This window comes from Phalacrocorax carbo, chromosome 9 (genome assembly GCF_963921805.1).
Source record: "Phalacrocorax carbo chromosome 9, bPhaCar2.1, whole genome shotgun sequence".
Lineage (NCBI taxonomy): Eukaryota > Metazoa > Chordata > Aves > Suliformes > Phalacrocoracidae > Phalacrocorax > Phalacrocorax carbo.
This window is the reverse complement of record NC_087521.1, coordinates 37,323,518-37,335,774: the sequence shown is the minus strand read 5'-3', so window position 1 is coordinate 37,335,774 and position 12,257 is coordinate 37,323,518. Positions and strand designations below refer to the sequence as shown.

At 44.6% G+C, this 12,257-nt stretch overlaps 1 protein-coding gene across 1 annotated transcript in view; it reads right to left on the bottom strand.

Moving 5' to 3' along the window:
• Positions 1-12,257, bottom strand: part of MDGA2 (MAM domain containing glycosylphosphatidylinositol anchor 2) — a 400,733-nt gene that overhangs the window by 179,870 nt on the left and 208,606 nt on the right. The window contains exons 4-5 of the mRNA XM_064461194.1: positions 9,084-9,280; positions 5,282-5,414 (exon numbers count right to left, since the gene is read on the bottom strand). Coding sequence (XP_064317264.1) covers positions 5,282-5,414; positions 9,084-9,280 — 330 coding nt within the window. The remainder of the gene's footprint in view (positions 1-5,281; positions 5,415-9,083; positions 9,281-12,257) is intronic.

Genomic DNA, 12,257 nt, shown 5'->3' with positions numbered 1-12,257 from the left:
AGAGGAGATCATAATGAATTCAAACAACAGCTTACACAACAGTGTTTTGCCTTTCAATGTGCTTGCTTTAATCACAGAACTGAGGAATGATCCCCACCAGAAGGGATCTCTGGAGGCCTCTGGTCAGAGCCCTGCGTGAAGCAATGCCGATCAGATCAGGTTGCTCAGGACTCATCCAGCCAACGTTTGAGCATCTTCCCCAGGGTGAGCACACCCAGCTCCTTCAAGCCTCCTCTCACGTGCCATCCGCTCTAGCTCCAGACCATCTTTGGGGCCTCCACCAGCCTTGCTCCAGTCCATCCATGTCTTGCTTAGTCTAAGGAGCCCCAGACTGGACAAAGCAGACCGATGCGGTCTCACAAGCACTGAACAGAGGGGAAGGATCACTGCCCTGGCCATGTTGGTCTTTTTGGCACGGGCACATTGCTGCCTCATCTTCGGGTTGTCTGCAGGGCAACCCAGCTCCCTTTCTGCAAAGCTGCTTTCTAGCCAGTTGGCTCCAACATGTACCGGTACATGGGGTGGTTGTTCCTCTCTGGGGACAAGACATGGCATTTCCCTCAGCTAATTTCATGAGGCTCCTGTCTACCCTCTTCCCCAGCCTGTCAAGACCCCTGTATTGACCACTACTCCCAACTTGGTATCTGAGAACGTGTCAAATGTGCACTCATGACACATGTGAGCGCCATGCAAGAACTCTCTGAGTCCTTGGGGAAGAGATGGGACAGTAGCAACCTCAAGAAAAGCCCAACAGGTAGAGCAGGAGCCAGAATTGAATCGCTCGGATTTCTTCTGGGGTACAGCATGGACATAGTGAGGCAACAAAAACAGGTCCCGAAGACAAAATATGGGGGTCATGACTCAGTGTGACACCCACCCTTGCAGCTGCTCGTCTTCTGGCAGCGTGGATTCAGGCACATACACTGAGAAAATTGTCAGGGCTCCTCCTCCTTGTCAGAATACCCCTTGATTTTGTTGCAAAGCAGCTGCATTTGGTTTTACAACTCCTGCTTGCATTAACTTACCCAAATTAACTTCTACGTGCTGATTTTAAAGGGACTCAGTCTACTAAAAGCAAATGAGAGTTGCAAAATTAGTCCCTTTGCTGTTCTTCCTCACATCTTGACTTCTATTTCTGTTCCTGCCACTCACCAGCAATCTGCCAGCAGGTGAGTCACTTCACAGTGTTTCTGCTTCCCTTCAAATTTCTCATCTATTTAGATAATAAATTTGCAGAGTAATAGCTGTCTTTAGATACAAAGTAGGTCTGTGCTCAACAAGTGCCTCTACCTGCTGCTGTACAATATTACTGCTAATTGTCATCTTGGGTTTCAGCATATGTACAGTCACATGCTCCCAAGATGATCTCGGCTTCTCTCATCACATCTTCCACTTTGTTTTTTGTATTTTAAATGAGTCTCCATTGGAAAGAGTTTAGACTCTGCTTTTCCTAGAAAGGTTGGACTAGATGATCCCTGAGGTCCCTTCCAACCTGTGAATCTGTGAATGAAGAAATCCGTGTGCCTGAAAGATGATGCCAGTGGACTCTAACTCCTGCAGTACCTACAGCCATAGGATGGTGTGTCTAAGGCTTCAGGCTCACACTGATGTAATTAACACGCCGCTGTTGAGTGAAGGGGGTGTGAATGTACCTAATCATACCTATGTGTAACACTTTAAACCTGCATCATGTCCGAAGTATACCGATGAATACCCCCTTCATCTGATGGCATCAGCTTAGTTCCCTCTCTAACTATTCAAGGAGCAGTACCCAGAAAATTTCCTTTGGATTGGTTATATCACAGTAGTTGACTGTTACTCCGGTGATGCCACGACACGCCATCAAATAATCGGCAAGACGGAGTGAGCACAGAAAACAGAAAGGTCACAGAGAGAAGCTGGCGGGCGGCACGGACCACAAACCTCAGCTGCTCACCCGGAGACACGCCTGGCGCTCCTCAAACCCCCTCTCAGCTCAGGTGTGTGCGCGGGAGTAGAGATGCATTGAAGACCCTGCGGCGTAAATAGCAGCAGCAGAGCACCTGGATCTGCAATGCTTTCCTTGAAACAACTTCATGCCCGAGTCACCTGTAGCTCTAGGTGAGGGACGGTGTGGAGACTTGAGAGTGTTTCAGAGAAAGAAAGAGGAAAACCCAAGCGTTTCTGTGCTTCTGTCACCATATTCTCTAACAATATGGGAAGATTATCAAGCAGAAGGTTCAAGAGGTGACTTGACCGTCACCTGTGAGAACCTTGGTGGCCCTGTGTGCGGAAAGTAGGCAGGGGACCAGCAGGGTATTGTAAGAGCAGGAAGGGTTTTCCAGGCATACAGTAATAATTACACGGGGGTTTTTTTTCACCTCTGCCAAGCACACTTCCTCAAGCACAATCTGCCAACGACCCTGATGTGACAAACGCTCGTTACAGCATGCAGAAGCCCTGCTGCGCACCAGCGTGTGGTGGCAATCAATCAGGGCCAGTGGGGAGCCGAGGTGCTCCCTGCAGCGCAGCGGCTTCCCAGCCGCCTCGTGCGCACCGCGTCAATCAATCGAGGTGAACGGCAAGCCACCGCACGCAGATGGGCCACGAAGCCTCACAAACCCCATCTGCCCGCTGGGACAGCTGATGTCCCTGAGCAGCCCAAGCTGGCGCGCACATCCATGGCAGGGAAAAACCTTCCCGACTTTGCTCCCACGTCCATCAACCAAGGGGAGGCTGACAAATCGTGCAACAGACTGCGCGGCGTGCAATAAAAGCCTGAGCCCAGTGAGCCAAATCACGAGATGAAAACTCACAGCTGCTGTAAGCCTCAGCTATTCTCCTTAGTCATCCCTCTCACCAGTAACAGCCAAGTTCAACAAAAGCTTCTCGCACCAGTTATGCTTACAGACCCGATAAATGCAGAATAGCCAAAATGCCAGCAACGTTACACTGAGATCACACAACTTGCAGCTGAACTTAAATTCACTCGTAGCCACGTTATTTACAACAAATAGCACGCGTGTTTGCCACCTTGCGGACGCTTCTGTTTGCCTCTCCTTTGTTGACATTAGGCATCTCCATTACACGCCTCCAGCTTTAAATTAAAAACAGATGGGACAGGCTAGGACTGCTCTATACTAAAACAGAGCATCAGGTTCAGGTTCTGATTTTCATTACTTTGGATTTATCCTGGATTACTCTGGATTTACAATTTATAACACTTCTATGAAGTTACGGCAGGCAAAGTTCTACCGAAGAGCTCTGTCAGATGAAGTCATACCAAATGAGAAAAGTTTTGTCCCAGTCATCGACACATCAGTCATCATCTTTAATGAGATGTTGCGGTAATTACTATATGTATTTAATGTTGCCCTTGATGATGGTTACCACCGAGTTCTTAACGAGAAGGAAGTGTGAGTCTTTATAATTTTTCAGGCGTGTTTACTTTGGAAATCACTCCAGAAGACCAATTCCTGTTAATGTAGCAGGAGACCCTTCTCCCAAAATAAACATGATGTTTGTACGGTGGCAATAAACAATTCTTTCTGCAAAATTAGATCATGATCCCCTGTCCACCGTTCAGAATGGTTATGCTATTTGACGTTCCCCCATTACTGTAACATAAACTTCTGTTGCGGATGCGGTCCAGCATGGACAAAGACTGTTCTGGCTCCCAACAGCAAAATGGGAGCAGTAACAACTCCCACCCTCTCTTCTCATGGGTGAAGGTGGATGATTTATTACTGGTGCGGAGAGGAAAGTTGCTCCCAACTCTGAGGTACGCCTCTCCTTGGCACACGGGTTTTCGTGCCTCTTCTGGTATGAAATCAGAGCAACTAATGAGGGAAGAACCTCACTTTAAGGTATTCTTTTTCCCCTTGCAAAATTAATGAAAGAGTAAATTAAGGGCTTCGAAGCCATTTTGCCAGGCACCTTCAGAGCTGACTCTAATTCCCCTACTGCCAGTGGCAGCTTTAAAGCTGAGCTGTGAATTTGCCCTGCAGTGGGTTGTGTTCGGTAATGGTACGTACCAGTCTTGAAGTCCCTGCTGTCAAATCAGAAATTCAGAAAAAGTTGAAGGCAACTCCTTGGAATAAAACCGTGAGGACGGCAATGATGTGAAATGTGCAAGTGCAAATAAAATTTATAGCTCGTTTTAGATGCGCTCAGCATGTTAATGCCTCAACTGTTTTATTCTTTTGCTACCTGTTTTCAGTGCCCTGAGGCGTACGCTATTAAGGCGTGACCCAGCGTAATCTAACCTGAAGTCTTCAAATGGTACAACATTTGCTGAAGAACGGTTCTCCAGGAAAAAAAAAACCAACCTTCTCTGAAATTTCTAATTACTTAGAAATCTAAGCTAAGGACTTTGCTCTTTGGCATCAGGTTTATAAACCATTTCAGACACATCCTCTGCAGATCCTGGACACAGAGCCTTTAGGAGAGTTAAAAATATAATTTCCATCCTCCTGGAAAACTGGCATTCCCAATTGCACTCCTTGCGATCAACCACTGGCACGAGGCTCTCAAGAGACAGAGCAGCGATAGCGCCGCGAAGAGGGGGAGATATACAATCGCCCGTTTGCTCAGCCAGGAACAAGTCCAAAAAGAGCAAAAGCACAAGAAATGCCACAACATGGAGGCAGCTTGGTCAGAGACTACAGATAAACGCCTAGTTATCCTCCTGCAAGGCACTTCAACACGGCTGCTTGAGTATTTTTATTTGAACCAATTGAATCTGAAAGAAAACACTTGTGTTTAAATCAGTGTAAGAAATCAATGTTTAAATCGATGTAAGAATATAAAAAAAATCAGTCACATAAAACCAATCGTTTAAATCAATAAAAGAATACAAGAAGGTTGCTTTTTTCCCTAAAATATTTCGTTGATCAAAAATAATCAGCTTTCAAGAAAGCATCTAGAGAAGTGTTTGAGAGTGTTTGGTGGACTTGTAAAGGATTGTTTACTCTCTGCCCAGCCTGGACCGAGACGCCCCTTCCTCTTACCTTGTTGCAGTATCTTCTTTGAAGTCTAACCCATAACAGCGAAACCCCTGACGCTGGGGAGAAATGCAAATCCTGACACGAAATCCAGAGCGCAATCAATCAAAACTCTTCACCAAACCCTAACTTTGGTGAGAAAAAAAGAAAACACCTGAAAAACGGCTTCTAGAACACGCTCCGGAATATCTCCTCCCACTGCATACGGTCACGTACGTTCTAAGCAAGGGAACCACGCTGCAACACAACCACCTGTGGGTCCATCTAATGACGAGGGAAGGTCGCTGCTGGAGACCCACCTGTTTTGTTAGAGAGTCGGAAGGAGACCATCTTGTCAGGGATGCTGCAGACATTCCTCACCGAGGCGATGCAGCTGTAATTCGCGTAATCCTGCGGTCGGAGGTTCTTCAGCTTCAGGATCTTTGTTTCCCCCTGCACGTGCAAGAGAGAGCGTTACGAAGGGACTGGGGCGGAGGAACAAGGAGGGATGCAGGAAGGACCGAGACTGGCTTTCAGGAGGGGCAAGAGGAAGATGCAGAGGTGGCTAATTAGAAGCAGATATTGAAGTGGTCCAGAAAACATATTTTATTTAATTACCTGGAAGAATGGCAGCTGGCATAACCTAAAGCTGTAGCCCCATTTATATATTAAAGGCAAAAAAAAAAAGGAGAGCAGCAAGGGGGAAGTTGCTTTGATAGAGTCTTTCAAGCTGCAGCATTATTCGGGGTAATATATCTTAAGGTACAATCTACGTGATGAAAAAAAATCACAAGCTACAGAAATCCTGCTGTTTTCCTTTGAAAATGAGCTGCTGATGGATTTTATTTTTAGCCAGCAGTGGAAACGAGGGAGCAGGGACCTGAACGCGATATGTAACGAAGGAGTTCCTCCAGACACAGTCAAGAGAAAACTGGAAAATACGACCTTTCCAGTGCAGTGCTATGTGATATGGGCACCGCAGAACCAGAAACTCAGGAGAAAAAGCAAGTTGCCAAAGTATTTACATAAAATCTTACAGTATTCGTTAGCAACAAGAGTAACAAAAAGCTGAAAGGAGTGTTAGATACAAAAATCCTGAGCACAAAAGACGTCAGGGGACAGAGCAGGGAGGAAGAAAGCACAGGGACCACGACAAAGCACGTCAGTGTCAGGCATGAGGATGCGACAGCGTGGAGGGCTTGTAAACATCAGAGAAATCTATATGTACCAAGACCTGCACACTATTTACGCTAGCATTAAAATAACAAACTCCCTCGGGTTGCAACCTCCTCCTCCAGCTGCCCACCTTTAAGTCTTTACCTGCGTTTCTAGTGATAAGCCAAAAATGTATTACGCTTAGCCAAGGCTGCGGCGGAACCCAGCCCAAGGAGGCATACACTGGGCGGGCTCACAACGCCTCGAAAGGGCAAACTTTGGCAAAGGTTCGTTATCACGTGCCCTGTTAAAGCCGAGCGACTTTTAGTATTACCACAGCTTGAGTAACATATTTAATCTCTTTTTAACAGTACCGTGTGCATCAACTGCCCAGGCCCTACACAAGCAAAAATATGGTTGTTCGTGAAAATGTGTGTACAGAACTAGCAAGAAAGAAAAATAAAAGACAAAAAAGAAAAGAGAGGGTGCAGCTGGCTAGAAAAAGAAAAGAAACAGTCGTTGAAGTCAGGCTTGGTAGATGTTCGTGATATCGGCACTGAAGTGCCTCGTATGTGTAATCAGTCCCACCGAAATTATGTGATTAAAATTAAGCACATGATGATTCAGTGTCTGCAAGACCAAGCCTTTGAAAGGCTCTCCCCTAAAGGTAAAGATCCTACTTCAGGAAGAAGTTTATCCGGGCTAGAGAAGGGCCCGATCCAGGTTCGTAGGAACACAGTTATCAGAGTCGTTCAGTTCTGGAAACACCGAGAAGCTACATCCCATCAGTTCAGCCCTTAGCTCTGGACTCCAAGTTAAACTTGTGGGCTGGACTCACAATTGTATCTGGATCATGTCCCCAGATTGCAGAGATTTATAAAAACGTATATATTTTCTTCATTGGTTTGGATAATTAGTCTAATTATGTCTAATTGCATAATTATTGTAAATACCGCAAATTTAATCTCATACTCAGGCTGTGCAATTACAATGTGCGACGAGGACGATGCAAAAACTCTTAGGGAAAAAATTCTGCATCAAGATTTTGGTTTCGAAAAGTTCAGTATTTCAAATACTTCCACGGACGAGAATGTGCATGTTTGTTGAATTTTTTTTTTTCCCTATAGCAGCTAAAATAAGCAGCTGACATTACTGGACTCATTAAAAAAAAATATATCTGCTCATAAGTCACGAATTCATTTGTATATGCCCAGTTTTCCAGGTGCCTTCAATGATTTAATAAATCAAGGAAATAATAAAACCACCGGGAAGAAAACTGGCCTTTTTTGGCTACAATACCTTAGAAATTTTAATTGTCTTAATACTTGTTTTCCTTTACATTTCATTGGATTGTCAGATTGATAATCCACCTTCTGAGCAATCACCAAAAAAGGCCACCTCAAATTCTTGATGCTCTGAAGTGAAATACCCTCTATCCCTCTTCACACCGGTGTTTGTTACTGTATCATAAGCTGAACCAGTTACCAGCGACGTGCAGTAGACGTTTGTGTCTCTTGAACCTTTAATTACATCTTTTCCTCTCATAAACTTATATCAGATCTTGTAAACACACCAAGATACACTAATTCAACCCGATCTCCAATAAACGTTAAAAAGTTATGGATAAGCTTTTGACTATCAACATGATAATCTGATCTATTCATTAATTCAGCCCAGACGGAGGTTCTAGGAAGAATGCTCCTAGTAACCTAAAAATACATATTTTTTAAAAAATATTGAATCTAATTTCATATGATGCATTTTACTGGATATGTCCTTATTAGGTGATAGGGCAGGTAATCGCCAGCATTTCCATATTGGAATATAAATCAAAAAAAAATCCCATGTCAAGGAAGTCTCTTACTTTTTAATTAAAACATAAAAAACCCTCCGGTTTACACACTTGAGTCCAAGGAAACAAGCCACGGATTTGCTAAACTGGGTCCGTACATGTTAAATTAAAAATAATCTCATCACATTTAAGAAACCAATAACTTGACTATGTAATCTAATTCTCATCTCCGCAAGGTGCCAGGCTACACGTTTCTCAGCCAAATACCAAGCCACTGTAGCAATATAAAGCTGTCAAGTACAATAAAAAGAAAAAAATGAAGGTGCTCTCAAATCATTAGCTGAAAATTATTTATGAAAGTTGCAGGTTGCTTTCTGCTACAAAGACCAAATTACCAGGCAGTTTTCACCTCTGTCTTTACTCGTTACTGCTTGAGACTTCCCAAAACAATTTTTCCTGCTCTTTCTTTCTTTTTTTCTTTCCTTTTTGCAAGCACCATCACACGCTTTTGTCCAGAGACAATAGGATATGCCACCTTTTTATCCCGAGACCGTGCAAATGTGCTAACAATAAATTAATCTGATCTGATCTGACAGACTCTTGATGGCCCAGGCTGCCTTCGTGGCTGTGAGCAAGAGCGGGAAGACTTTAAAAAGCACTTCTTTCCATTTTCGCCACCTCATCTTTTAAGTGTGTAATTCTGGAACAACCACTTGTGTTCCAAGAAGTGAAAGGCAGGGTAAAATAATAAGAAGAATGAAAAAAAAACAATACGGGAAGTTGCCATAGAGTTTAGCCTTCTTGCAAAGCTTTTTAGGCTGTAACGTCTGTGCAGAATCACTTCGCATTGTGTCGGAAAAGATTAGGAAATAGCAGTCAAAATCAGAGGTTTGGGCTCGCAGCGCCCAAGCGAAACGGCTTCCAAGGGCCTCCTGCAGACAGCACTCACCGTGCATCGTCATGTTATTTCACCAAAAATAATTAAAAGACATATTTTAAATTAGGAAGCCTTATCATAACATACGGGTGCATTTGTGCCAGGGCGTAGTTATCTGGAGCGAACGCCCACTTACACACTCCGTAAACCCAGCAGGGATACGCAGGCAGATCCAGTTACAAAGAATTTGGTGCAAGTAGCCTAAGGAAGGAAAAACACACTATACTTTCATTCCTACCTGGGTAAAGAAGGGCTCATAGATCTCCACTCCTTTATCAGACCCTTGCAGCAATACCTCCTGGCCGCGTCGCCAGCTGTACCGAACAGGCGGGTTGGAGTTGGCGACGCACCTGAGGAACACTGTTCTCTCATAGTAGAACTGCTCTTTTGCTTCCCCGATGCTCTGGTGGACTGTTACTATCGGATCGTCCAAATCTGAAAAGAAATAAAAAACAAAAACCCCAAGATAAAGCGAGGCTTCAGCTGACCTACGATGGTCCTACGGCGGGAAGCGCGTGCGTCGCCTTGTGCACGAGTCAGGAGCAAAACAGAGGCGACACCAGCTCTAGAAGCCACATTTTAGGACTTTTGCAGCAGAATTCAATTTTAGAGTCCGGTTTCCCCTGCCCAGCATGTGGCACAACTGGATCTTCATTTATGGCTCAGGCTTTTGGATAAAACAATATATACATCATCGTACGTGACAATGTCAATATTATTTCTATTGTTTCCACTAACAGATTTCATCTGTACTGCTTCGGTACTTGTTTCTTATGTACGATTTTAATTTAAATGCTGCTTACACAAAATAGTTTATAAAGCTTTAGAAATAAATAGACTAATCTGCATCCTAATGGTAGGATTCACTAGAACATAGATCAAGTTCATGCATCTGTTTTCCTTTAAAGCGACAATATAATACAGTAATTTAATGCATATTCCCCTCCTTCAGTTACATGCATTTAACGTCAAGCAGGTAAATTCATCACAGGCTTTAGAACACACTTCTCTTGATTAAAATACAGATATCATATAATTGCTCCCACCGCATCAACTCAAAGAAAATTAGATCCCCACAACAGAATACACTCATCTTAAATAGGGAAAAAATAACAATAGTCCTTGGAATGTGAGTACACCTAATTATTTAATTTGGGCTTTATACCGTCAGGAACAAGTAGGTTCCTCTTTGCAAGGTTTTACTATTGTTTATTATGAGCTTTCTCTGAAGGTACAATTACATCAAAGGAGGGAAGAATCATGAAACAAAACAAGAAAAGCCATAGCTATTTTTACTAAGTCCTAGTTAAAACATTCAACCTCCGGATGACAGGGCAAGCAGTTTCTTGGGGAGCTCTAGGGCGAAGTTACACCCCTGGAGGGCTGGAGCCAAGAGGAAGTTGCTTCTCTAAGTGCAGCCCCTACATTTCAAAGCTATGTCCAGGTTTGGCTCCAACAACTGCAATACAGGCGCTGATGTTGTTACCTACAGAGTAGGAACAACTCGCCTAATTATACCTGTACCGATCCGACCTGCACAGAATCCCGGACTGGTGGGGGCTGGCAGGGCCCTCTGGAGCTCACCCCGTCCCACCCCTGCGTGAGCAGGCACCCCCAGAGCAGGGGCACAGGGCCGCGTCCAGGCGGGGGGTGAATGTCTCCAGGGAAGGGACCCCACAGCCTCCCTGGGCAGCCTGTGCCCCTGCTCTGGCACCCGCACAGGGAAGGGGTTTGTCCTCATGTTCAGGGGGAGCTTCCCGTGTTCCAGCTTGTGCCCGTGGCCCCTTGGCCTGGCGTTGGGCACCGCTGGAAAGAGCCCAGCCCCATCCCCCTGACACCCGCCCTTCAGATATTGATAAGCACTGATGAGATCCCCCCTCAGCCTTCTCTTCTCCAGGCTGAACAGACCCAGGTCTCTCAGCCTTTCCTCCCAAGGGAGATGCTCCAGCCCCTGATCCCCTTGGCAGCTCTGCGCTGGCCTTGCTCCAGCAGTTCCACATCCTTCTGAAACTGGGGGGCCCAGAACTGGCCGCAGCCCCCCAGATGTGGCCTCACTGGGGCAGAGCAGAGGGAGAGGAGAGCCTCCCTCGCCCTGCTGGCCACACTCCTTTCCATGCCCCCCAGAAACACTCACACAGCCCATGCACACAGCAACAACACGTTCCCATGTGCCTCGACTAAAATAATATCAGAACCTTACCAGCAGCGCTTCTTCCTTAAAACAAAAGATAAATAACGCATTAAGTAGTGCTTAATAAATTACTCATCCACAGATTTAACCCCATTTTTGCAATGTCTTGTATGAATAGCTATCCAAACGTCAATTCATCAGGTTTATCTGAGGCCATGATTCAGCGAAATGCAGAATGAGGTGCTCAAATCTTATTATGGCCACCGATGCCAAAGGGAATGTGATCATGCTCCCCTTTTGAGCCCCTGTTCAAAGGAGATGAAAACAAGGACAGTTTTTTGGGGGGAAGCATCGCATGCATTTTTTCCACGTCCTTTCCCCATGTGCTGTGCAAACACCACCGTAACCACCACGGTGTGTTGCGTGAGGTGGACCACCAGCAGAGCAGGTCTTAAAAAATGTGGGGGTTTGGTATTTTTTGAAAACTAGAGGTGTGGCAGAGGCCCATGGGATTATTAAAGCAAGCCCACCATTAACAATCTGAATAGATTAGCCTGTTTCAAATGTCCACACTGAAAAGAAGTTTGCACTTAAAAATTATTCTTTGGATGCTTACATTTTGATTTGCATAACAAGAATAAAGCTTGAGAGTCTCTTGATTAATTAGAAACAAAACCTGTTCCAAAATTTGAAATAATTCAAACAATAATATCATGTAACAGTGGATGGATTTTAAGTAAATGTTACCTTCATGCTACTCGACAAAACATTTAATTTAATATCATAGAAACAAATTATGAAACTGTTACTCCAAATTAGGATGGCATTTTCTAACGAGATTTCATTTTTGTTTCAAAGGTTATTTTAAATCACGGTAGCATTTGAAAAGGGATGAGATTGCTGAAACGTTGTCTTCTACTCATGCAATGGAAAATAAATAGGAGGAAATTAGCTTGCTTCAATTTCTAGGCCAAAACACCTGTTCCCTATATTTTGATGAATGACAGAACATTTCACACATGAATGCTTTCCAGGGTCGGCTTATCAAAGCACACCCTTAGACCACAAGCAAGGATGACTGGCAGCCAAGAGCCTCCAACACCGAGTCAGGGGACCGCTCCTCGCATCTCTCTCCCTTAGACAAAATACATAAGGCCAAGTCTTGACTCAGCTTTGTTTTGATGAAGCTACTCAAGAGTAGATACACTAAATTGCTTAAAGCCTAAAAACACAACGTAAGGCAATTGCGAACCTTCCAGCGTAAGGTGGCAGTCAACGCCC